At 38.5% G+C, this 26344-nt stretch overlaps 2 protein-coding genes across 4 annotated transcripts in view; one reads left to right on the top strand and one right to left on the bottom strand.

The window, feature by feature from the left end:
• The window catches only part of LOC130182910 (myotonin-protein kinase), a 33804-nt gene extending 20573 nt beyond the window's left edge, over positions 1-13231 (bottom strand). For both annotated transcript variants that reach the window (XM_056398111.1, XM_056398112.1), the window contains exons 1-11: positions 11877-13231; positions 4331-4422; positions 4007-4090; positions 3724-3819; positions 3446-3594; positions 2475-2568; positions 1588-1785; positions 1080-1325; positions 643-722; positions 442-538; positions 84-244 (exon numbers count right to left, since the gene is read on the bottom strand). In XM_056398111.1, coding sequence (XP_056254086.1) covers positions 84-244; positions 442-538; positions 643-722; positions 1080-1325; positions 1588-1785; positions 2475-2568; positions 3446-3594; positions 3724-3819; positions 4007-4090; positions 4331-4422; positions 11877-12042 — 1463 coding nt within the window. In that variant the 5' untranslated portion in view covers positions 12043-13231. The remainder of the gene's footprint in view (positions 1-83; positions 245-441; positions 539-642; positions 723-1079; positions 1326-1587; positions 1786-2474; positions 2569-3445; positions 3595-3723; positions 3820-4006; positions 4091-4330; positions 4423-11876) is intronic.
• Positions 13232-17308: 4077 nt separating this feature from the next.
• On the top strand, positions 17309-23274 carry si:ch1073-303d10.1 (protein LBH-like). 2 transcript variants are annotated; one of them, XM_056397620.1, is made up of 4 exons: positions 17309-17483; positions 19927-20005; positions 21520-21773; positions 22008-23274. In XM_056397620.1, the coding sequence occupies exons 1-4, from the start codon at positions 17458-17460 to the stop codon at positions 22123-22125; spliced, it is 477 nt and encodes a 158-aa protein (XP_056253595.1). In that variant the 5' UTR covers positions 17309-17457; the 3' UTR covers positions 22126-23274. The 2 variants fall into 2 exon arrangements, with proteins under 2 accessions (XP_056253595.1, XP_056253596.1); XM_056397621.1 differs by lacking the exon at positions 17309-17483 and adding an exon at positions 19025-19341.
• Positions 23275-26344: the final 3070 nt, after the last annotated feature.

Below are 26344 nucleotides of genomic sequence, written 5' to 3'. Positions count from 1 at the left end.
CTACTGTGATATAAGCAATAAGAATTAAAAGGGATTGGTACTCGGATAGATTGAAAAAAGATGGTGTTTGTGTAAACTGATACCGCTGTAAGTCTTCACTGAGTCCTGATATTTCGTCAGTCTCCTTTGCCTCCTCAGTTTTGATGTGGGTGGATGCAGCACAACCTTGCTCCAGAGTGAGTGGGAGCTCCAATAATGCAGGCAGGTGATCTGGTAGAGTGCCTGTGAGATGCAACAGCTGGCTCTGAATTAGAACCACAGATAGATTAGGTCCAGGACAACAAAGACAATAAGCTAAACAATATTTGCAATCATCACATGAAAAAAGATAACTGTAGCTGTCTTTTAAATGCTGCCAATGAGGTTATGGGATAACTGATGCAACCTGACAAATGCACAAATGGAAGTTCTGACATGTGTGCAGTCTTTAGGGTGTCTCACCAGTTTCTCCAGTGTGCACAGACCCTCAAACTCCCTGAGCCTTGTCTGGTCAATCTGCATCATGATGTCTTGACTGTGGTCGATGGCACCTGTCTGACTATAAAAGAGAGACCAATTAAACAATAGCCAGGAAGACTCCAAATAGAGGCCAGTAAGAGTTGTTTGATGCACATAAACATGCTAATTATATAATCAGTTCACCTGGTAGCAGTGTAAGAATATCCAACGAAAGCCAGGTGTACCCCTATTGGTACTATGTCCATTACATCAGATAGGGTCTCCTGCAGGACACAACAGATACCAATTTTCATACCAGCAACCACCAGCTGATGTTATCTTGTTAGAAGTTCCATGCATTTTATTTGGAGCCTCACTATTAGTGACTATTTTCACGACTGGCAGCTCTTTTAAGTTATGTGATTAAAGACAACAAAAAAATGCAGAATTTGTATCAATACATGTACATGTTTCACGTGACAATTTGTGCCACATAATATAATTTGGGGTTTCTTGCATTCCATCCCAGAAATGTCTGTACCATTAAGTGTGTATGGTACATATGGAATTTTTTTCCATAAATAACATTGGCTCCAGAATAAGTGCATGACATGGAGAGTAACATTCTTTAAAGACAATACCATTTCACTAAGACAGTCATCCAGAATGTCAAAGTTGGAGGTGTCAGTTGGATTGGATACTTCAGGTAGGAAGGGGGCGGAGAGTTTATGCAGGGAACCCCAGTCCAGTCCACAGAAGAACAGGTGGCTCCTGAAGTCACTCATGCCTTTCCTCCCCAGACGGGTTTCCTTCTCACAGATGAGTCCAGTGATGAAGGATCGGGCCTTTCCTGAAATCTCAGGGCCAGGAGGTAACTTGAAATGCTCCTGGGGATTAAAAAAATTTGATTTAACAAAATGAATGGTACAAAGCCTGGTGTTTACACTTCTACTTCTGATAGAACTGAGTGTTCATACTGCTAAAAGTACTACAACCCAGCGAACCTGAGAACTGTACAGGGATTGGTGATTTAGGACATTTTAGAAATTGATTTTTCAATTTGTAGGATGCAACCTGAACTTTAATATAGGTAGATAGATGGATAAATTTAATCAGATGTTTGCAGATATTTCAGTGTGTTTTATGTACCGGAAAGTTGATGATCTTAGCGTATGTTTCAGAGATGGACTCTGCGTAGAAAGGTGTGGTCCCCAGCAGCATTTCATAGGCACACACACCCAAAGCCCACCAGTCACATTCAGGACCATAACCTCCACCTCCCTCTACTGCTCTTAAAATCTCTGGAGACAAATAATCAGGGGTCCCAACTGCAAGCGATGAGTGAACCTGCAATGAAATCAATAGGCTGATTGATTTTCAAAAACAAAAATCCCTTATCTAAATGACACACATTCTGGTTCTGCTTGATCTTGTGGCGTTAGACATGCCCTCCAGTGGTCTGCCTCACATTATTCTCACAGAAAGTTTGTTGTGTGATGGCTTTAACTCCTCTCAAGCATTATCTGGAATGGGTTGCTGCAGGGCTCCATTCTAGGGCCAACTTTATTTTCTCTTTATTTACTCCTATTGAACCAAATTATTAAACAGCACAATATTTTGTTTCATTGCTATGCAGATGATACTCAGCTGTATTTGTCCTGCATAGCATCTGAATCAGATATCTTGGTATCTTCCCTGTGTAATTGCCTAGCTGCAGTAAATCTTCTTCATCTTAACTCCTCCAAAACAGAAATCCTTAATATGAACCTGAGTTCATTCTCATCCTGCATTGTATGGCACAGCACGACCTGGCTTAACCTTGAAATCATTACTTCTAGCCTGTAGCTTGAGATCCTTGGACAAAGCCCTGTTATTCCATGGTCAAAGCTGAATTGTCTCTTACAACTTACTTCAAGTGTATTGCTTTATCTGTAACCTATTTTATTTGTTATTATTATTTTCAACATTGATTCCATGATGTGCCTGACATTTAGCAGTCTTTTTCTCTTCAAAGAGTGTCGAGTGTCAACTCTCACCATCCCATCCTCTAGGATCCTCAGACAGGAACCAAAGTCCCCCAGTCTGATGTGTCCGTCAGCTGTCAGTAGGATGTTGTCCGGTTTGATGTCTCTTTGTAAGGAACAGGGTAGAGGGGTCACATTATTAAAGGTTAGAGAGTTTATACAAGTGTTGTGTGAGATAAGTTGGACTTATTACTCAGAAAAGTGACATTTGACCCATGTGAAAAGTAATGTTACAGTGTTAACACAGTGTTTTAGTTGCTAACACATTAAAATGAGACATAAAGCTAAATTATTGAAACTGACACACATAGAGCAAAACCTCAACTCACATCTCCAAAACTGTAAATACATTTTCACCTTTGCACCCAAATTGCAATTCAGCATGAAACTTTTTGCAATACACTACACACAATTCTCTATGTAAAACACAGGAACCTGACATAAAGTCATTAGTTTGCAATTTCAAAACACTGCTATTCAAAATGCCACACCCATGGACTCGTTGGCCAATACACATGCCACCTGGCCAAACTGCTTAATTGTTGACTCATCAATCAGGATATAAGCACTATGAAAAGATACATTTTTACAACAACAATGGAAACAGCTGTGAGAGAAAGAAGTCAAGTGAGGGTGAAAGTGAGAGGTGGAGGAAGAGTGAGAGGTAGGGGTAAAGCTGAAGGGGGAGGATGACGACAAAAAAGGGCACAGCTTTCAGATGAAATCTGGGTCAGTTGACCATGTTATCAACCATGGGTTGACATTGAGAGGTCATGAAGGTGTGGGTGGAACTGTTTTGTGTACACAGTCACACATGTTATAGTAGCTGTGGTTGAAATTCCAAAATTCACACAAAAAGTACACACCCTTGTCAAAATGTTTTCCATCTGCATTAATACAACCAAAACGATCAAAAAATCACAAATGAGAATGAGAAAAATGTCACTAAGAATGCTGGAGGTTTAAAGAGGAGAACAGTCTACCTGTGTACATAACCCAGACTGTGGACGGAGTCAATGGCCATGACCATCTCAGCCAGGTAGAACTGAGCCATGTCCTCAGGGATCCGGTCTCCAAATTTACCAAGCAGAGTCAGCAGGTCCCCTCCTACATAGTAATCCATTGCCAGGTACTGAGAAAAGGTGGATGAATGAGAAAAAAATAACAGTGGTATTAAACTATAGTATTAGAGTATATATAGTAGTAGAGTATTTGTACAATACATTTACTTGACATTCCGATTGGATGTATTCATCCATACCAAATAGTTGTCGTCCTGAAAGGCGTAGTGCAATTCTGTAATCCAGAGTCTGTCACCCCTTACTAAAACCTCCCGCTCCTCCTGGTAACATGCTGTCTAAACAAGACAAAAACACAAAGACAAATGGATAAAAAGTGCAAGTAGAAAGACACCCAGCTTAAAATCAAAGAGAATGTGCCCATCTCTGTCTTCCTTCCTTTTTCCTTCCCTCTCAGTCCAGTCTGTAAGAGAAATGTCTTGTGTTTGTCCTGTGAATTTGAGCACAGATTTTTTTTGTGCATACCTCTCCTCGCCTCAGCATGTCCCACTTATTCATAATCTTTAGAGCGTACACTTGTTGTGTGCTTCGCATCCTCGCCACAGCAACCTGCAACAGTGATAAGACAGAATAACCACAAATACTGCATGACGTGCACATGCACTTAAGACAGCAGATCCATTCATAGCTCAAAGTCAATGATTAGTAGTCATCATTAACGGTAAATATGTAAAAACAGTTAAATAAATTATTCAAATTCTTCTGGAAACAATTCTGATCAGTACTTAGTTGGATCATGCTGATTCTTAATATTTGAAAAGGTTTAATTCCTGCTCCAGACCTGCTCACCTCACTGAATGTGCCTCTGCCAATCACTTTCAGGATGTGAAAGTCTTCTCTTTTGATGCGAGTCTTCCTCACCTGCCTCACCAGGGGCTCAGCTGTGAATGAACGAAAGAAGAGAGTTTGTGACCGCCAAAATAATATGTGTGTGTTGTAATGTAGCCTTACTCTACAGATCAGAGAGGAAATGGGAATGGAGATTTGATAGTATTAATATCAGGACCAAGAAAATGAGAAATGCTAATGCAGCCATGTTTTATTGATTTATTGATAAGTGGGGGAGGGGGGGGGGGGTGAACCTCATAAACAACTGAATAGCCAAGTGTGAAAACCATTACTGACATGACATAAAGTGAAAATTAACACAAAATGTATAGTAATGAAATATTCAGCTCTGAATTCTGTTTGAATTTATGTGAGTTGACTTTTCATCTTTCAAATTTCCTCTTGTTAATTTATGGAAAATTGTAAATAAATACAAAATGCCTCATTGCTTTTCCTTTTTCACATGTGGTCATTTTGTTTCGGCCTCCTTTAAACTGTGAACATGCTCACAGTTGGCTGCTCTCTGTGTCCTCCCAGCTGAACAGAAGACTCTGTTGCCATAAAGGGAGTTCCTTTTCAGTACAGCAACTGTCTGAATTGTCACTTTTTGCAGCAAAAAATAGATGCTTTCTTTTATGAATCAAGGCAAGTTTTCCAGTCTTTCATTTTTGTCTTCATTCCCCTCCTCCTCATACACTGAGAGGAATTTAAGTGAGGCAGAGGCACAGTGTAAACTGTTTGATGAGAAAAGAGAACAACTTCATTAGCACACAGTTACTGTAGCTCCAGAACTAAAAGTTTCCTGAATCAGCAACTTTGAAAAGGATCCTTTATCCACTGCCCTGGGTTAGTAGACTGGCCCAGCCATGTGACCTCTGCTGCTCTACTGCCTTGTGATTTTATGATGCTGCATTTTACATAAAAAGAGACTGATCAACAGCATTCATTTTTATGTCATACAGATCACTGATCTTTTTACAATTAGTACAGTACAGTACAGTTCAGTACATAGCCATATACATTGTTTAGTGTCATCTGAAGGCAGTTACTTTGTAGTTTTCTGCCAACATGATGAAATAACTCTTAACACCAAGAAGAGTAAAGCAAAGAAGTGCTGACGGGTCCTAAAAATCAGTTTATTTACTCAGATTCTTGTAACATGTTGCTCTGTATTTGAAATAAGTACATTTACAGTATCTCAAAACTTGTTCATCACTATTATTAATTCAGGTGAAGACCTCCCGATGAAAAAAAGTGCGATAGTTTATGAAGTGAATAAATGAAAATACAATATCTAATCTCATAATAATAATAATAATAATAATAATAACAACAAAATGATTAGGCCATATACATTTTCATGTAATTGTAATTTGTAATTGGTTTCCTTGTGTCAGTGTTTTGCTTCCTGTCTTGGTCCTGTGTCTGTGTGGTGATTGTCTGCCCCGCCCTAATGTGTTTCACCTGTGTTCAATCACCCTTGCCTCCCCTGTCTATATAGTCTTTGTGCTGCCCTTTGTCTGTGTCGGTTCGTCTGTTTAGTTCAGGGTTTGTTCACGTCGTCTGTTCATGTCTGTTATTTTGGTTAATAAACCTGTCTGCACCGTTCCCCAAGTTTTGGCTGCATTTGGGTCCTACTTACCTCAAAACCCTTGACACAATTTTGACAATGGTGATCTCTCCAGAAATAAGTGACTGCAGATTTCCTTAAAAGGTACATTTTTTTAACTAGTGCTAGCTGTCCTGCACAGTCCGTTTTGTCTTGTTATACCATTTTGTTCCTCAAGAGGCGATCGTAAGTTACTGTAGTGCAATAAACTTATTATATATCTTAATATCCTAATAGAAGTTGAGGTACAGGTGAAACTGATGATGTCTCTCCAGGGCTCCTCACCCTGTAATAGTGAGTCATGTGATGACCATAGTTTTGTTGACCGATTTCCAACCATCCACTATACCACAGCACATGATGTAAGCTGCAAGGATAACTAATTCTTACATACAGTAACAGCATTGTGCCCAATGGAAACTATTTACAAAATTTTAATTTAAACTTCACTGTTTGCCACATATACAGAAAATATTTGACAAAAAGTCAAAGAACCAATATAAATACTTCTCTGTTACAGGATTTTACCAGATGTAACTTAACTTGTTTTGGAAGTTCCTGTGGCACTTCTCTCCTTCTCTCCTGCCTTCCTCCTGCATGCTGCAGTGCTCCCACTGTTCTTCGTAAGTCAGCATGTTACACCCGCAAGAAAATGGGCAGAAAAGTAATTCAAGTGGGGCGTCGTGTGGTGTAGTGGTCTAAGCAGGCGCCCCATGTGTAGAGGCTACAGTCCTCGCTGCAGTTGGCCCCGGTTCGAGTCCCGCATCGGACGGCCTTTACTGCATGTCATTCCCCCTCTCTCTCTGCCTCCCCATTTCCTGTCTCTCTCCACTATCCTGTCCAATAAAGGCACAAAAGCCCAAAAAAAAAATATATAAAAAAAAAGAAAAGTAATTCAAGTAATCATGAGAGTGAAGTTTTCTCAGTGGGTGTTTATTCTGAACAACAACAGGAACCAGCGCGCTCGAGACAGTTTCCAGTTGGGTAATGTGGGCGGAAGAAAATTGATCGCCACTAGCAGATCAAGATCACTTTGTAGATCACTGATAGAACTGTTACGGCTTAATCTATAACAATAAAAATGAAATGAACAATAAATGAGTTAAAAGCTTTTAACATTTAACCCTTTACAGAACATGAGTTCTTATTGTCATTAAACAATTTTTAAACACAGCTTATAAGTTGATTTTCATGACCACACACATCTCTTTAACCTTACCAAAAAATTTAAAATCTTATGACAGATTATGAAGTCACTGTATTTTCAAACTTAAAACAAATCATTACCGTATAACTGTGTCACACACAGACTTTGTAAATTAACCAATCACGATGCAGTGTGTGGTGTCATAACGGATACGCTCTTGTCCAATGAAATTTTCGAATGGTGACTTGTGCCTACAATTGAAACTTTCTTGCTCTCCAGTCAACAATAAATCAGCTCTGTTTCATTTTACAATGTCAAATTAATACATGACAACTCGGTCTGAAAACACTTAAAAGAACATATAATTGTGGTAATATGTGTAATAATATGTGTTTTGCTGCCTACAACCATTTTTCAATCAATTAATTCAGCCTACAATAATAAAATATTAATCATTAACAAATTAATTGTGTGGATAATAACACAGTTTTGCACAATTCCTGACATTTAATCCTAATAAACTTTACCTGTCTAAGATAGGTTAGGATCACTACTTAATTTTAAGAATGTGAAATGTTAGAATATACAGAGAATGATTTGTTTCAGCTTTTATACATTCCCAGTGTGTCAGAAGTTTACAGACACTGTTAGTATAGCATTGCCTTTAAATTGTATGATAGCCTTCGACAAGCTCCTCTCAATAAGTTGCTGAATTTTGGCCCATTCCTCCTGAAAGAACTGGTGAACTGTGTCAGGGTCGTAGGCCTCATTGCTTGGATATGCCTTTTCAATTCTACACACATATTTTCTATTGGATTGAGGTTTTGTCTTAGTGGTGATCGCTCAAATACCCTGTCTTTGTTGTTCTCAAGCCATTTTGCTTCAACTTTGGAGCTTGGAGTGACTGTCAATTTGAAGGACCATTTGCAACCAAACTTTAACTTCCTGGCTGAGGTTTTGAGATGTTGGTTCAATATATCAACATGATATTTCTTCTTCATGATGCCATCTAATTTGTGAAGTGCAGTACCTCAAACAAACAATTGCTGGAAAAATTACTTGTGTTACGCACAAAATAGATGCCCTTACAGACATGCCAAAACTATAGATAACAGAAGGTTTATGGAGCGATTAAAAAATGAGTTTCAATTATATATAAACTTCTGACTTCAACTTTTCATGAGGGGTTGAGGTTAAAACATTAAGTTTGAATGAGAATGCGGTGAGTGCTTGCAGAGAGCTCTTTGTTTGCTCTGTCTGAGCTTATTGTGAGATGTATGAATCTGTGAAACTAAAAGCTAGGATGAGAATAAATTGAGTTCATAGAGAGAGCTCTCTGACTTCTCTGCCTGAGATCAAAAAGAGGCACAAAAATTGAGAAAATCTGAGAATTATTTCAGAGCCTAATGAGATCTCAGTTGAAACTTAAAAGGAGAATAATTTGAGAATTTTTTTGTGAATCATTTTCTCCTGGAGAAAAAACAGAGAGATGGGACAAATAATCTGTAGTCTCATTTCGATTTCTCTCAGATCTAGGAGAAATAAATGAAAAACTTTTGAGATCTTTTCTGATTTTCTTTTCCTCTGGGATATGGAATTATGTGACTTCTAATTACAGCATAATTTAGGTGTATGGTGTCTAATTAGGGGATGATTGTTTTTTACTATCTAACAAAGAACATATTTCTAGTTTTTGTCTAATTTGATGAAAACAGTTGTGATCATTTCACACACTGCTCTTAGTCATTGGCCATTGCCATTTTTCACTTAATCGTTTTGTCCGTTCCCTTTGTTCTTTCTTTGCCATGTGCTCCAAGTAACATTCTCTTTGTCTACACACACGATCTTTTATTTTTATAAGCCAAGTCAAAATCAACTGAACCAAACCAGCAGAATTTTTCTTTTCGAAGATTTTTGACAGTTTTAGAGTCATCTTGCCAACGCCAATCTCCTCTAAAGTTTTGTAGTAAAAGTTAAGTGCATTCAAGTTTTATTTCACATCAACCCACAAGAGACACAGGCAGATAACATGACCTGCTCATGACAGAGTGCAGAGACGCCTACTAGAAAGAGACAGAAAGTCTACTGGCAAACTCCACCGAGGCTGAACCGCAGAGACACTGGCAGAATCCATGATAACGGAACACAGCCTCCAGGAAAATCCACCTAGATTCCGCGTCTTCAGGGTTACCATGGCAACCTCAGCCTCCTGGGTTCCAGCTACAACACAACTCACAGTGCAAAACACCTCATATATCTTGCAAGATGAAGCACTTGCATTCAAAACTACATAAACTCTTATCAAAATCAAACTTTTGCACCAAATGGCAAACATTTCATTCATATTGCCGCATTATTGTTAAACCAACTACACACTGTTGTGCTCAATCCAAAGCACTTTCATCTTTGGTGACCTTGTCATTGTTCTGAATGAAGAGAATGCTGAGAATTACAAATACTGTTACAGTTTTTTCTCAATCGCTTTGATTACATTAGAAACATTCTCACAACTCTTAATTCAGTTCTCAAAACAGTTAATGCACTTCTCATAATACTAAATCACCTGTGCAAAAGCCTCTAAAACAAAAGAAATCTCGTTCACATGTGTCGAAACATGCAAAGTCAGTCATTTATTAACATAAATGTTTATGTACCATGTTTAAAAAATGGGCTTGAAAAATCACACTTAAATACATAGATCACAGTGTCAATCATCAAGTAAGTCCACTGAGAATCATTTAATGTATATCACACAAGAGGGAGTGATGCTGTACTAAACGTCAGCACGGCTGTGATTTGGTGGGAGGCTGCAGGCTGAATACCAAAGACAATACAACAGTTCTATGAGCACCATGTTAGTTAAATAAGCAACAACAAATTATAATTTGCTTGTTATTTTATCATTTATTTGGCTAGCCTACACAAATAGTTGCGCAACTTGACTCGTACCGGACTGTTGCTAAACAACACATAAACATTTTCCTGACCTGCACAGTGCACACTAGCTCTCTACTTTTTGTACACGCTACCTCAGGTGTACGCTGAAGTATCCAAACCTCTTCCCTTCATCCTCTTCTGACGACCATACACAATGAATTCAAATGTTATTTCTGGAAATATATTCATCTTTGTGGTGCACAGTTTGTTACAATCTAAGACAGATAACGACTGTTAATGTAATGCTAATGTTAATAGAAGACTTGTAAAGCTGGGTGATACGTATAGTCAAAAGTAAAAGTCCCAGTGCTGCTATACTCTCTATCAGTACTCATGGAAGGCTTCTCGTCCAATCAAACTACTTGGTTGAAACTAACTGTTGTATAAAAAACATTAAGCTCCACTGACCATTTATAAGCAAAATAACACTTTGAGAAACTGTTTGAGTAACAGTTTGAAAAAAACATCAGTCAACACTAACAGTTGCAATATTTAATCATGACAATCTTGTTAACAAATCTAGGCTCTGTTTCAGTGAAGGCAACTGAAATACATAAAGTATCTATTGTAAGATTTGCTTTCATGCTGGCTGGTAAAAAACCTGACAGTTTTAACTGATTTATGCAACTTCATGTTTTAATTACAGTGATTTTAGAGTTGTGCCCTGCCCCTCTGATAAAGCTAAGAGCCCTTCTATTTGACACAAATGTTTCCATGTGCCCCACTTGTAAGACCAGGTGCAGGTCAAACCAACACTCAGATAAAAATCTAATACACATAGCAGTTAGGTTCTTGTCATTACTTCTCTTTACTCATCTGCCAGACTCAGGATAGTTCCCTTGGACAAGCAAAAATTATGTATGTGCTGCTAGTGCCATTGGTCGGCCACTGGTCTGATTGTTACCATAGAAACATGGCTCTTAGTTCTGACTTAGGCCGGATGTAGAGTGGCTAACCTTTAAAGATCAAAATAGGTGCCACATCCTTTGGAGGTAACATTTGAAGCTGCACAACTAGGCTGTCCCATTACGAAGGCTCCATCAAATGTGTCCTTCTTTTCCTGTGTAATGAAGGCTCTCCTAATCCTTTGAGGCCTAACTTATCCCAGATATTCATTTCACACTGGTAATGAAAATTATATGGAAGCAAACAATGCCAACAGAGAGCCCAAGGATTATGCTTTTAAATGTAAGTATTAGGTTTCTGCTCAGTTCATCATTTAACGGTAACAACTGCTAAAAAACTTGCTTCTAGGCAACAGAAGCAATGCTTTGAGATGAAACAGTAAGGATGAGCAGCTGGTGAAGGGCCACACCTTTGTAGACCGCGTCCCCCGAAAAATGCAGACCCTGAATTGGGACAGTTTTTTTTTTTTGTGTGAAATTGTCTAACCTGCATTAGACTAATCTAAAAGCAAAATTGAGACTGGCCTAAGACTACAGAGCAGGCTAAAATATCTTTGTGAAACTAGCCCAAGTTCTTGAACAACTACACAAAGTGGTTTCTAAGTCACACATATTGGCATTAGTGGACCCATGGTAGAGTTTTCTGCCCAGGTATGCAGCTCTTGAGCAGCACAAACAAACTGGTTGATTTGTCATACAGTGTTATGTGTGGTGAACTTTGGGTGATTGTTCTTGATCAGAGGCCAAACAAAGTTATTGCCAGGCAACATCTACTGACAGTAGCACGATGAGTAAGCTAGGTCAGCAGGTTAGCACAACAACATACAGAGAGGTGGAGAGAGAGAGATAGAGAGATAGATAGATAGAGAGAGAGAGAGAGAGAGAGAGAGATAAGACTAAAACACTCACCCCACTGCAGGAAACCAGAGATATATTTTTCTCTTGCAAAGGATGAGGAGTAGAACTCCTGATAGACGCCCACAAGTAGGTCCAAAAGGGTCTGGAGTCCAACAGGTCCTGTGGTCTGGGGACCCTCTGCTAGGTCAGGTGCACCAAGGCTAGGGCTAGTTGACATGACGCCCAATGGGTGAAGTGTGTGTATGGTTTAGAGTTGCAGTGAAATCCTGGTGTCCATGGGGTGTTAGATTCAGTGAGACAAGCTGGATCTTCTTTTTCCTCTTGGCTTAGAGTACTCTGGTTGGTCTCTTGAGAATCACATTTACAGTAACAGCCCACCCTCACTTTCTTTTGTTGGCAGCACCCCTCACCGACATGCACAGTCACTTTTTTGATATCATTCTGGATCATAACCTAATCCCACCCCCTGTCACTCCTGACCTTCCCTTTTCTTTATACCTTATCTGCTTAACCACTGTACAGAAGTGTGTGTTTTCTATACAAACTTCTTCTTTGAACAGGTCAGTTCCCTCTTCTTTCCCACGCTTCTAGTTTACCGTAACTTTCTTTTCTCTCTACTTTTTGTCTTTATAAGTGTGTTCCATCCTCTCCGTCTGTCTCTCCCCTTGTCCTTCTCTCTCTGTGGCTCACCATCGCTGTGCAGCATCTGTCAAGCCTGCAGTTTCTCCAGCTCTGACTCAATACCTTTTTTGGTGCTTAAGTCTCTCAGTCTGTCTCTCTCCACTCCCTCTATTCAACGTAGTACAAACGTTCAACTACCATAGTGAGACCTATCAGAAAAGCATGTACACACTCTCAAATAATTCCTCTTTTCCTTTTCCATCTACCACTAATTCTTTTTTATTACATGTCCTAATTCGCTTTTCTTCAGTTTTTCCCTGTGACAAAGTTAACAGGAACCACTGACCAGAATCAGTACTAGCTGTTGCTGTTACGCTTAGTCATGTTTTGAAGAGTGCAAATTTCTTATTTTGTCAACCATCCAAAGAACGTATTTAGATTCCTTGATTGTTTTTGTATCCCCACCTCATCACCTCTCAGTCCTCTGCATGTCTGCATGTTTTCCTCGTCTGTCTCCCTCACTCACTCTTTTTCCGGGATGCAGCAGAGATTGTTTCCTCCCGACCAGCTGACTGCTTTTGAAAATCCAAACTCTTTGTCTGTCTGTTCATCTGCTCACTCTCTGTCCCTTGTTCCTCCTCTGCTGCAGTGTATTTACTCTCTTCCCCTCATTCTCTTTCTCTTCTTCAACTTCTGTTTTGACTTTTCCAGTGAAATGCCTCCTTCCTCTTCTCTCTTTATAAATACAGCAGTGCTGCAACACAGAATTGCCTTAAACTTTTAAATCTCTCCTTTCATAGCTGTTTAAACTGCACTTCCTGTGTCAAACTAAAGTGACACACTTCCACATGAGTCTGATTATGTTTTTTCTCTAACTAATCTATAAGTGGAGTGTAGAAAATACATGAAGCATGAGTGTATATGTTTTGTGTTTTAACACATGAGAGTGATAAAGCTATTTGTTATGAACAAAGGAAACAACTGAGAAGAAAACAAGACTAGGTCAAAATCTATGGTCAAATCCTGATTTTAGAACCACAATGTTGTCTGACAAAATCACCAAACACATAAATTAAAGACAAAGTCTGTGCTGTGTTTTCAGCTTTATTTAGTTGTAAAATGATCACTTAGAGCAAAAGTAAGAAGAGACAGAATATCTTCCTTGTCCTATCTTTCACATAGTGCACAGTGTCTGTCTGGAATCCACAATAGTTTAGCCTTTATTTACCTCAACTCCAGAACAGACTTGTATTAGAGGGCATCTTGTATTAGAGGCAGGTCTTTATTTTTAACTCCCTCTAATATGTATAATTGGTCTTAGCAGTATTTTAGTAGCCTCGTTTTTTGCTTCCATGCAGTTCCTGAGCAGCCGGGAAACCAGAGGGGCTTGGTAGACTGCCCATAACAAGAGCTTTAACCCAGAGCCCCCAGTTGGCACCCCTCTTGTTTGTGCCAGAAACTCCAACTCAGTGACATGGCATTCGGCTGACCAATGGTAGAAATATGATCAGTCAGTCAGACAGTCAGGGACATTCCAGATTATAGGACCAGCAATTTATACAAATGCTCTCACAGTCACTTATTGTGAGATTTGTTAAAAACGTTCACCTGGACTCAAGGACAATCTGATTAGATTTTGATGGCTAAAGGTCAACGGTCAAGGTCACGGTGACCTCACAAAACATGATTTTGGCCTTGTGAACGCAATATCTCCAGAACTCCCTCAAGGGAATCCCTTCAAATTTTCACAAATGTTTACTCGGACTCAAGGATGAACTGATTAGGTTTAGTCTGACTTAGTAGTCAAAGGTCAAAGGTCAAGGTCAGTTGTACCTCAAAAAAAACTTTTTAGCCAATAGTCAAGACTTCACACAGCAATTATGACAAAATTTCACACGAATGGTAAATGTTTTATATGACTCTGGATAAATGGGGATGTAATCTGAAACTAGTCTGAGTGGTGGGGGCATTGAACCAAGAGGTGGTAGTTTTCTCTGGTTTGAGATCATTCAAGCCTGAAATCCATTAGGCCAGGGCATAATAACCATATTAATAGGGTTATTAATATTACCAATAACCTACTTTTTTATGTTTCAAAACATAAGAAAGATAGTTACCTTAGTTATTTCCTGGAATTAAAGGAGGCTGTGAACAGAGTGGAAAAAAGGCAAGTTTTCAACTGAAGGAGCTGTAATGCTGGTTGAACACAACCGCCAGGGAGAAGACTTTCAACATTTTGAAGACTTCAAAATTGTGAACATGTGATACACAGAAGCACAAGTATACCTAACCCTTAACCTAAGCCTAAGCCTAAGTCTAAATCCAACTCTAAGCCTAACCCTGTGCCCAATACTAACCCTAACCTCACCCAACCTGAAGTATGGGTTCTAAAAAAATGTCACTACATACCTATCTCTCTATATCACAAGGCCATAAACAAGCGTCTAGTAGTGAAGTTTGCTGGTGAGGTGAACAACAGTTCAGACAGAGGCTGGTCATATCCAGAACAATACTGTCCCCTTGGTCTTTGTTCTAAAGCAAACACAGATTATTTTAAAATTATAAAGAAACAATGTAATTTGCCTGTTTGTTGGTAATAAGGTCATTTTGAAATAAAATCACATCAGATTGCTGAAGTTATGATTTAGATTTAGATTTAGATTTATTTTCAAGTATATTGTATATAGTTTTATTTTATGAAGTGGGTGTGCAGGTGAGGTTAGGAACTGTCTAGGGCTTGTGTTAAAACCTAAACTCAATGTAAAATTAAATCATAAATACTGAGTGAGAAAAAAATTTAAAGAGAGAAAATAATCATAATATATAAAATTAGAAAACAATTAAATAGAAACAGCAAAGACAGCACAATATATGCAATTGAAAGAATACTCAAATGGATCAATAAACCAGAAATACAGAAAAAAAACAGTTAGTCCACTCTGATTCCCATTTGTGTGCTCATCGAAGTCTATTTTAATTTTCTTTTAAAAACAGGTAGTAAGGATGAATGTGCAGTTGTACACCTCTATATTTAATTGAATACCCCATTTAGGTGTGATAATGAAGGAGATGCAGAGGGTTTGATTGTCTCCTTGGGTAAGAATGTATGTATTACAGAAATATTGTTGGAAGTTTGGTAAATTTCTGTCCTGGAATCTCACCTTGTAAATAAAAATATATGTTTGTAGGATATTTATATCAAACACGGTCAATATTTTAAGTTCATAAAATCGAGAAGCAGATGGCTCCCTTGGACTTGTAGCTAGTCTAACAAACATTTTCTGGATTACATGGATTTAATGGAGATATGTGGGATAGGTACTGGCCAATTGCAGTAACTAAGTTATTTTTATATCAAGCTGTAGTATAAGGTTAAAGAGAGGACTTATTGACAAGTGGACAAATTTTTCCAATGACTCCAACAGATTTCATTACGTTGTTATGCAGAATATCAATTTGTTCTTTCCAATAACATTTTTCATTATTTTCATCCCCATCCTCTGGATGTTACTTTCAGTTTCTTTGCCCTTTATAAAGAGCCTGGCTTTATCTTTTTTTTTCCCTTTGTCCTCCCTGCAAATACAATTAAATAGTTTGAGAAGAATGTAGAAGTTACTGTTCCATCTTCTCTGAAACATCCAGATTTTTACGCAGTTTTATGGTCATACTGTACCTGTAATAGTACTTGTATATATATGGGTAATTAGAATAACAACTACAGTGTAAGTTCTTTGTAAGATCCTGATTTTCGACCCACTTATTCCATAACTTCACATCTTGTTCCTCAGAACTTTGTACTTACTGGTACAGTAATAAATAAATAAAATGATTACACTGGGCCTCTGCATTAATTACATTGTACGTTGCAAGTTGTAATCTAAAGTGTTAGCCCAATGTCATAATAGCATTTTATACATAAATCTGTATAATATAAAATATGTTATATGACATGTTATATTATTAATATTCCACACTGAACCCAGCATGTGAACAATGTTAACATGATATTTTTAAGGAAACTGAAGGACACATAGAGCAAAGTGATGTCATTTATCAACATGGGTAATGATTCATTTATGAAATCGGTTCTAGGTCAGACCACACAAATTTAATGTAGATGGTGAGTTCACTACTGTTATTGTCTATTCATGTATTCCACGAAGCAGCTGATGGTTATGGTGCAGACTAAAGAACTGCCCAAAACGTGCTCACACCTCCTGCTGGTTAGACTAGAAATTTACTCTTGTGGTTGCAACAAAAAGGGAACACCACAGATAGAATTTGATATGCTTATAAAGTGTCAGTATGGGTAAACAAAAATAACTTTCATCTTGACTGAGATCCCAGTTAGTGCTGAACTGTCTGCCCTAAATACACCAGAGACTCATGGAAACGTGAACTAAACTCTGATCCGAGGAGGTGACAGACAGACAGACACGTGCTAACTTTAAAGTCTTGTTGAGTAGAAATTTACTCCCCACAATATTCTTTGATTCACTATTAGGTAGCCTTAACAGGCAGTTAGTTTCACCATGACATCAACAACTCTACTGAATGTTGAATTATTTGAGTTATTGGAGGGAAAAACTCTGACATTATTCATGATGTAAAATAATATCCAGAATATAATGAATTTGATAGCCTCAGTAGCCTATATACAAGGCCCCGTGATGCTGCACACTCACATGTTACATCAAGGCTTTGTTTGTGATTAAAGGAGACACTAAGCCTGTCAGCTTGTAAAGCAGGTTTGCACGTTAGTCTGAATGTGCAGCATTGCTTGCGTCACTGAATGGGACATTGTAGGGAAGTGAAGGGACAAGACGAGAGAAACAGAGGATTGAGGTGAGGGAAGAAAGGAAGCTGAACCTGTGGCAGTCAGTAAGAAGGAAACCAAAGTGACTGACAGCACAGAGTGGCTGACTTTCAACAGGAATAGTCCAGTTTCTGAGCCATTTGGAATTCCTTGCTTTGATCCTTCAAGTCTTTAAGTCCTTAAATCCTTGTAAAGATGAGTTGTATTCCTGCCTCGCACAGGTAAGCTAAAACAACTCTAAATACTTAAAGATACATTTTATACAATGTAAGTACTTACCCAAACTTCCATAGGTGTGAGAAATGTGTGTCGTAGCATATTCTCAGAGTACCATGGTAGAAATGAGGGCACGTAGATTCTACAAGATAACAAGATCATGGATTCAAGAGGTTTGTCTTTGTCAGTTATTGCCCCGGTTCCAGCAGTTCACTATGTAGTGGGTCCAGTTTTGTTATAGTTCTATTGTAATCAATCTGTGGGAAGCATGGAGTTAAGGAACCATCTGTCTATTTAAGCCTATATGAATAGAGATGAGCAAACACAAACACTGTAATTGCCCATGTGTTCCTTCCCTATATATATTTTTATTCAGATATTCCATGCTAAGATGTCAGTGTGTTTATACAATATAAGCACATACTGTAGAATCATTAATATATACTTATACCTAACTGGAAATCATAAAAATGTAGGTTTTTGTAAGTAACCATCTGGACAATCAGTCTTACTTCAACTAGAGAAGTATTCTCTTCATTTCTTGATAATTATTGTCCCATCTCAAGCTTTTTCTTTTCCACATACTCTCACCCTTCCCCCATCTTTGGAGTTGAGGAGTCACTTGTTGTTCAACCCTGTTATGCCATTAAGTGCTTATACCTACAGATTAAGAGAACAGGAGGAACTCTTACTTTGCTGGCTTGCTCCTCATCCCTGAACTTGCCCATTGGAACATATCTCAGTGAAACATATACACACTCCTCCATCAAATGGTCACTGTGCACGGGACCTAAATTAGAAATTGCTGAGATGATCCTGTTTGATAACTGCAAAGGTTTTTATAAACTGTGCAGCTAATACCTGGGCTGGGGGTTGGGTAGAAGCAATAGGCTTTTACACTTAGTTGGGACTATTAAGACTTGATGAATGATACAGCAAATGCAGATCCATTTGATCAAATTCTGTCCCAGTGACCCCAGTACAAAATTGTTAATGCTTTGCGCAGAGGAAAAACATTGTGACAAACCCGGGGGTTTACAGAAGTCGCTTTTTTAGCTTTTATATTCTGAATATAATTAAATAATTCCAAAATAATCTCTATTTCGGTTTCTATAACTAACTATCTTTAACTGGTCTGGATTTATGTGAAGAATTTTGTTTGTCCTGCAGTATGTAAACCTTTGTTAATCCCTACATGTGGTCTGAACAATAGATTTGCTCCACATTCCTCAGCTCCAGTCTAATATGTATTTTGTGGTTATTGAAAAGTGGCTGTTAGTCGCTACTTCTAGTTTGTGTTAGATTAGTTATTTTACTGTATAGCTTAAAGAGGACCTATTATGGCCATTTTTAGTGTTAATAATTCCATTCTTGGTGTCTACTAAAATAGATTTACATGCTTTAATGTTCTGAAAAGACATTATTTTTATTTTTATGTAAATTTTATACTGTACTCTATTCACCCTCTGTCTGAAACGCTCTGTTAGAGCTCAGGGCTCTTTAAGCTTGCGGCAACTACCATGGCAAAGACTTGTTCTGCATGTCTTGTGTAAACAAACGGTCGTGGCGGCTTCCTTTCTGCCTTATCATTTTGAGCAAACGTCCTGAACCAGAAGATGATAGACCCGACCCACCTTCACAAGCTGGACTGGAGCAGAAAACAAGCGTACCCCCTGTACAGCAGCCAGATGGAGGGAGGAATATGAAGAGTGGTGCCAACCAAGATGCTGGACAGTCTGCAAAGACTTCGGATGACAATATTCATAACATGGAATACTTTTATGAGAAACCCTTGTGATTTGTTATGTGTGGACACTTCCAGACTAAAGGAATATAAATAATGGAGGAACAGACAGTCAACAGGTAGGGAGTCTCCACCATTTCACCTCCTGCTGGTTTATGATGCCGGTAATTCTGAATTAATTAAACTTTTGTGCGCATAGTTACTGAAAAATGAACTCAGCGCTTAAAATATGGATAATTTATCTAACCTAACGAGGTGAAGCATGTCAATATCTGACAAATGTTTAAGCATTTATATCTTTGCTGCTGCTTTTTACTAACGTGAGTAACATGGTTAACATCACAAATCCACAATGACAATGCAAGTCGCCTGGCCACATTAAGTGTGAATTAGAGATGTAACCATTGTGAAAATGAAGCATCTAACTGTGCTGCAGGAAGTCATGTCTGGTATCCCAACAAGGCGTTTCATACAAAGGACAAAATTGGCAGAGTTACTCCGTTTGGTGTAAACTGACTCTGTAGACCATTTACATGCACGAAAACCTATATAACACACTATAAGAAAGGGAAAACACAGAAAAGCATTATAGGTCCCCTTTAAGTTCATTGCTCCGGGAGAACACTGATGAGGTTGGATAATATAAATGCTTCAGACTGGATTTACCCAAAGTGAACCAAAATGTGTTGTGTTTTTGTTTGCAGTATGAGCACCATTCTCAGTCAAGTAGAATCTCAGATGGAGGAGAGTTCAGTTCAGAGAAGAGGAAGCAGTGCCTATCAGGTACAACTGTCATCTTTACCTACTTTGCAGTGACCTTCCATATTTTGTCTTTTTTAAATTGCATCACTTGGCTTCAAATCTAGATGAGCGATTTGTTTCATTTTTTAATTTTCCACTTATTAGGGCCCAAGCACTGAGGGTAACTGAAATGAATAAACTTTTCGAGGGCCTTCCAATGCTCAAAAAGTCATCAAACTTTGCACATGCGTCAGGCCTAGTGAAAATATACGTATTTCATTGGTCTTGCACATGGGTGTGGCAAAATAGCTCCATAGCACCCCTTTCAAAGAGGCCTTTCCTATCCCTGCATGCACAGAAATTGGTAGGCAAATGAAACATGCCAAGATATACAAAAGAACCTCTTGCATGCATTACTTTAAAGGTGTAATGTGTAAAATCTTGCTACTTGATCCACTTCCATATGGGGCAGCATTTCACTTCTTCATCCCTGTCCAGTTACTCATATTGTTGCTTTGCCCACTTTCCGATTTCAAGACATCATACCATATAACTCCTCCGAGGGATATCTGATCGACATTATATTTGGTCAGTCTTATCTTAACACCGAGCGTTTTAACTGATGCTGCAGGACCTGCCCGTGGCGTCATGACGGATTTTGATGATGTGCCATGAAACAGGAAGTTTCTATAACTACAGCATGCATTGTCCAAACAGGCCTAAACTTTATAAGTTTAATAAGAGCCTCACCCTGAACACACCTACATGCCAACGTTCAGTTATACTCATAGTGCCCCGTTGTGGTAACAGGAAATAGAATGATTTAGAATTTAATTTACTTCTTGTAGCAGGTCGACCACACCCACACTTCAACCTTGGTCAGAAAATGTGAATGACATTGGTGATACCTCATTGTGAAAACATTTGCTTCAACTTTCTATAAATCAAGCACACATTGTCCACACTGCCCCAAATTTTATATATTTTATAAGAGTCCTGGCCTGAATACATCTGCATGCTCATATTTAGTAATATTAATTGTGCAACCGAATTGCAATATGAAATTTCCCAATTTCATGTAATACTAACAGGTGTACCAGACTCTTGGCAACGTTAGTCAAAAAATACCTCTAAAATTGTGTGTTTGTATATAAGGGCGTGGCAGTAGTGGGTGGCAGTAGTGGTTCACCAAATTTGAGGTTATAGATGGTGGTTATAACTCTAAGATACTTCGTCCATCTTCTCCAAATGTGGTCAGAGAATGCTTTACACCTAGATGATGCTTCCCTGTGAAAATTGTGAGTTACAGTCAAAAACTGTGGAATCTGGAGCACATTCAATTTTGATATTTCATTGTGTACTCTGATCTGGCTCTGATGTGACACACAGCCACATGTGTGCTTATTGCCTGTGAGAGCAGTGTCATGCGGATGTTATGATGTGCAACTGCTTCAAATTGCATGCTGCAAGCCCATCCGAGGTGCACAGGTAATATATGGTATGGTAATATAATTTATAGTTATAATATATTTCTATAAATCTCCTCCCTGGTCCAGATCTTTCCAGAAGCCAACATGAATCAAGAGTCCGACTCCAGCTCCTATCCTGACGATTTTCTCTACAGGAGGGAGCGTCTACCCTCTATTGTTGTGGAGCCCACAGAGCACAGTGAGCTGGAGAGCAGAGAGCTGCGCTGGCCTCCACGATGCCTAATGAGCAACAATGTGGAGGAGGAGGAGGAGGAGGAGAACAGCAGTGCTGATCACACAGAGGGATCTGTGGATGGAGAGCAGCAGGAGGACATGGAAGGGTGAACAAAAATGACAGTGCAGTGGTGTTACATGCATACTCCTGTGTTTCAGAGACATTTTGACCAGTTATCACTTATCACTAACTATTATAATTTTTTACTTTTCACTACTTAAGTTGTAGTGAATTTAAAAATGTAATTACATATCAGAAGGGGTTTGCAGATGTTTTTTTTTTTATATCCTCTTTATACAATGTACCACCTAACTGTGTCTCTCTATTTTCATTATTGCAGCCCAGTTGCCAGGAAGTTTTCTATTGGACCATCCCAGAGTCAATTGTCCCTCTCCCGGCTGACCCCACCTGCTTCCCCAACCCCACCTGAAGCTGCCCCACCCTGTCTGAAAAGCTGAACCAGTACAGCCGCTATGGACTGATACCATTGCAGTTCACCTGAACTGTGTGTGTAACCTTTAAATGTGTAACCAGTGCATGAATGCTATCCCAGTAAAGAGAACCGATTTGGGAGGGTTGAGTAAAGTGAAGATTAAATAAGGTCCATTTCAAATAACTAATATTAAGCTGATTCCAATCTAGTTTAAAATAATTTGCTTATTTGCTGCTCTTGTATCTGACTCTGTGGTATGAAGGTAATCAGAGAAAGTAGCAATGACCTCCAGGACCTTCTCAAGGTGATTTTTTTCCTATGTGACACCGATCTCCTCCCATAGCAACTAAACATTTGGTGAATGACTATCAAAACCAGTTTCCTAAACACCCAGGCCCAACATGTCTTTTATATCTTTTACTGTAGTAAAGACAGCTCCAACTGTGTCATAGAATAACTCAGAAAGGAGGACATCTCCATCATTTGCAAAGGACTGACCAGTATGTTTATGAGGTCTTGATAGACCAAATAATTTAGATTTTTACATCAAGGAATTTAGACCATGTTAGGACACTCTTCAAAATATCTTACGGGTTAAAGGTCAATTAAGGAAGTCACAATATTGTCAACCAGTGTAATATTGATCACTTGAATAACATACTCTGTGTAAAAGTTACAGTGATTAGGTGATATCCATTTTTAAAGAAATAATCTGCATATATCAACAATTATATAATAGAAGATAATAGCTGTATGAACATCAGTGTTAAAAGTTATTATAACCACAGTTATTTGTGAGCTGCTTTATCCTCCAGTTTGATCCTGAAATACCTGAATTATTTTAGTTTTTCACAAATATATTCATTTTATTTGCATCATGTTGTTGTCATCCCTGCTTTGTTGACTGACTTTGGTCATGATTGATGATGAAACATTATGGAAGAGCTACAGTCCCAAGTGAGCAAAGCCGAGTCCACAAATCGTGGCCCACCTGGTGGTTAAGGCTTAGTCCTAACTGCAGCGGCCATGGGTTCAAATCTGACCTGTGGCACTTTGCAGCATATCATCCTCTCTCTATCTCTCTCTCTCCCTCCCAACATCTTTCCTGTCTTTCTTTCACTGTATCTAGAATTAAGGCATAAAAAGCCCAAAAAATAAAAATACATTTTTGCTGTGGCTATAGCTGTTATTTGACTGTTTTTTATTTAATTTTATAAAAGATGTGTATAGTTAGTATTTCCTTAACGCATATTCAGCGTTGAGCTGATATCACAGAAAGCAGAGACATTCGGTTGTTTTGAAACTGAACTATGTCATGTGTTGCTCCTTGAAGCTTGCTGTTACAGTTCTAGACAGACAACTATACCCTGAGGGACAGAACAAGTTAACAAGGTTCATCAATAACACCCACAAACACACAGTATAGTGTATGCCCACACACCAAAGACTACCACAATACTATTATGGGAAATCAAGACATAAAGTCACATCCATCTAGTAGTTTTAGAGTCTTTACTGCTGCTGAATTGAATCTATTATTATTTAAGGTTTGTTTAAACATCTTCGGATGAGCGACACTGCAATAACATACCAGAAATAGCATATCTTTCTACTGCTATGACTCATTCTGTTGTAGTGATTGACAATTTCATAATTCAAACAGGTCTCGTTACCAATTTCACCTGAGTGTGAACTAGAGGGGCCTTAGAGCCCTTAACAAGAGACCTATTAAGTTAAACCAGTGACCATGTGTTTACTGCACCTAGCCTCTAGAGGGAAACAGAGCAACACATAATACTGCTATGACCTGTGCTAAAGCGCAGGGATACGTTGAGTTCCCACTACACATTAACACATTAGATCTTTCCATTTCCATACTTTCCAAATAAATGCAATAAAATATTTTTTATTTAGTGACGTGGTCTATATGGCAACACAAGACTTAAAGAATTAAAGAACTGTGCTTATTTATTTATTTCCTCTTTAAGTTTTCATAAATGTTCATAACTTTTCATAACTATATGTTTGCAGTGCCAGATTGGACAGTGTGCATCACAAGTTAGGGTGCGTGGGACTATGAGGGAGGTGGAAGAAATGACTGGACAATGGTCCAGAAAAGACCACGCAAAGACTTAGCTCCATCTTTGAGAGTCTGGGGGGCAGTTCAGGTTGGAATACAGGCTCTTTGCACCTGGTGGTCAGCCTCCTCCCAGGGGGCTATCTACCAGACAAAACAAAAACAAAAACAAAAACAAAAACAAAACAAAACAAAACAAAACAAAACAAAACAAAACAAAACAAAACAAAACAAAACAAAACAAAACAAAACAAAACAAAACAAAACAAAACAAAACAAAACAAAACAAAACAAAACAAAACAAAACAAAACAAAACAAAACAAAACAAAACCAATCTCCTGACCCACTGGTGGATTGTGTCGACTGTGCCGATAAAGAGTCTAGACGTCTCATCAACTCATCATGTCACATGTCGACCAAGTGCAGTTGTCATCATGTTCAAAGCATCCATCTGGAAAACAGAGACTTTTGCAATAAGCTGACACAACATTCACTTTCAGAGCAGGAGAGTGATCCAATAGCAGCTTTAAGGTTATATTACATACATTACATAAACATTGCTTGGCATTTTATTCTTTACTTTTCCTAACAGAAGTACATACAATCTCTTCACAGTCAGCAGAAATCACAAAAACTCCCTACACACAGGAAGATAGAGAGGCTATGTGTTACTGAAATGTGAAATCTTCAGAGATAAAGACTTGATTTTTTCCTCACAGACATCTAACACTGTCTGACATCTGAAAATATGAAGTAATAATACTGTGGATACCGTGGCTGACTTCCAGCCTGAAATGTGCCCATATTTAATAAACGCTGGGCAGCTGTTATGTGTGATATACACTAACTTCTCTCACTCTGTGTCACACTCATCAGAGATTTAAGTTTTGGGGGGGAGGGGTCCCTGGCGAGAAACTGTCAGAGTTGGTTAATATTGCGCAGGGATTGGACAAACAATGCTAACACTGAGCCCCACTTTGTGTGTCTTTTTTTTCTATCTAACTAACTATCACTCATTCTCTACTCTCATGGTTCTTTCATCCCCTCAGGCTGTTCATATATCAATCCTAGACTAAACATCAGACTCAACTGCTGTGGGTTACACAAATCGACAACTAGATCTTTTTTTCGAACTCTAGTACTCTTATATGTGCTCAGTCAGCGGGAATAAAAAAAAAAAAAATCCCAAAATGAGAGGGAACAGCAACTGAGCTGCAGAAGAAGGTGGAGTAACCAGCACTAGCTGAGCCATCTCCATGCTCTACAAACTCAGTTACATGTCTTTTTCAAAGGAAGAACACAGTGATGGTGAGGTACTGTGTTTTGTACACTTTGGGCTGACACAACGCAAAATTTTCTAGAGCATCTTTACATTTGTGACTTGATTTCTTCTGCTAAAATTCGGCATAAAAATTACATAGGGCGAAAAAGAATTTGTATAGTAGTTGTGGCTCCTCCTCCTAAAATCCTCCTCAGCAGACATACTGAGACATGCACTCATCGCTTCAAGTTGCTATTTTATTTTTGAATGCATAATTCTGAATAAATCAGTTATAGTAACATCTAATGTTGGTCTGTAGCGAAAAGTATCATTAGTGCAAATGACAAACTGTACTGACAAACACTTCAAGTGGCATAAATGTATGATTGATGATGTCGACAGACATTTTTGCGATTTAATAGAAATCATCCTGTTCCTGCGGCTGTTGTCCAGATAGATGCGTCAGTAACATTTTTTTATAAGTAACACAAAAAGACTGATTCAGAACCAGCGGGTTCAGTATCCACTGCCTAACACTGTATTCATTTAAGCATATTCATATCTATCCTTAGTATTTATTATATACACACAACAGACCTAATATGTTTGAATATAAAGAACTTGTATGGTCTAAACTAATTGTCACATGTTTGTCTGTATCAGGACCAGAATTCCAGTACATTCATTCCCAGTGATGGATCAATCATCAACAACCTCATTACCATAACACCTTGGAATATTACCCCTGCACAGAACACATATGGTCTATACTCTGATCTTTTGCACGTCCTGCTCAGCAGGAGTTTTGTCAACACTTTTGTACATAGTTTTTTTCATAGTTTTATTTTTTTAATATGTGTATCTATGTATATTTATCTTTTTGACTGTTGCAGTATTTTACCTTT

The sequence above is a fragment of the Seriola aureovittata genome, chromosome 15 (genome assembly GCF_021018895.1).
Source record: "Seriola aureovittata isolate HTS-2021-v1 ecotype China chromosome 15, ASM2101889v1, whole genome shotgun sequence".
NCBI lineage: Eukaryota > Metazoa > Chordata > Actinopteri > Carangiformes > Carangidae > Seriola > Seriola aureovittata.
The sequence above is the reverse complement of the archived record's forward strand: the minus strand, read 5'-3'. Positions and strand labels throughout refer to the sequence as shown.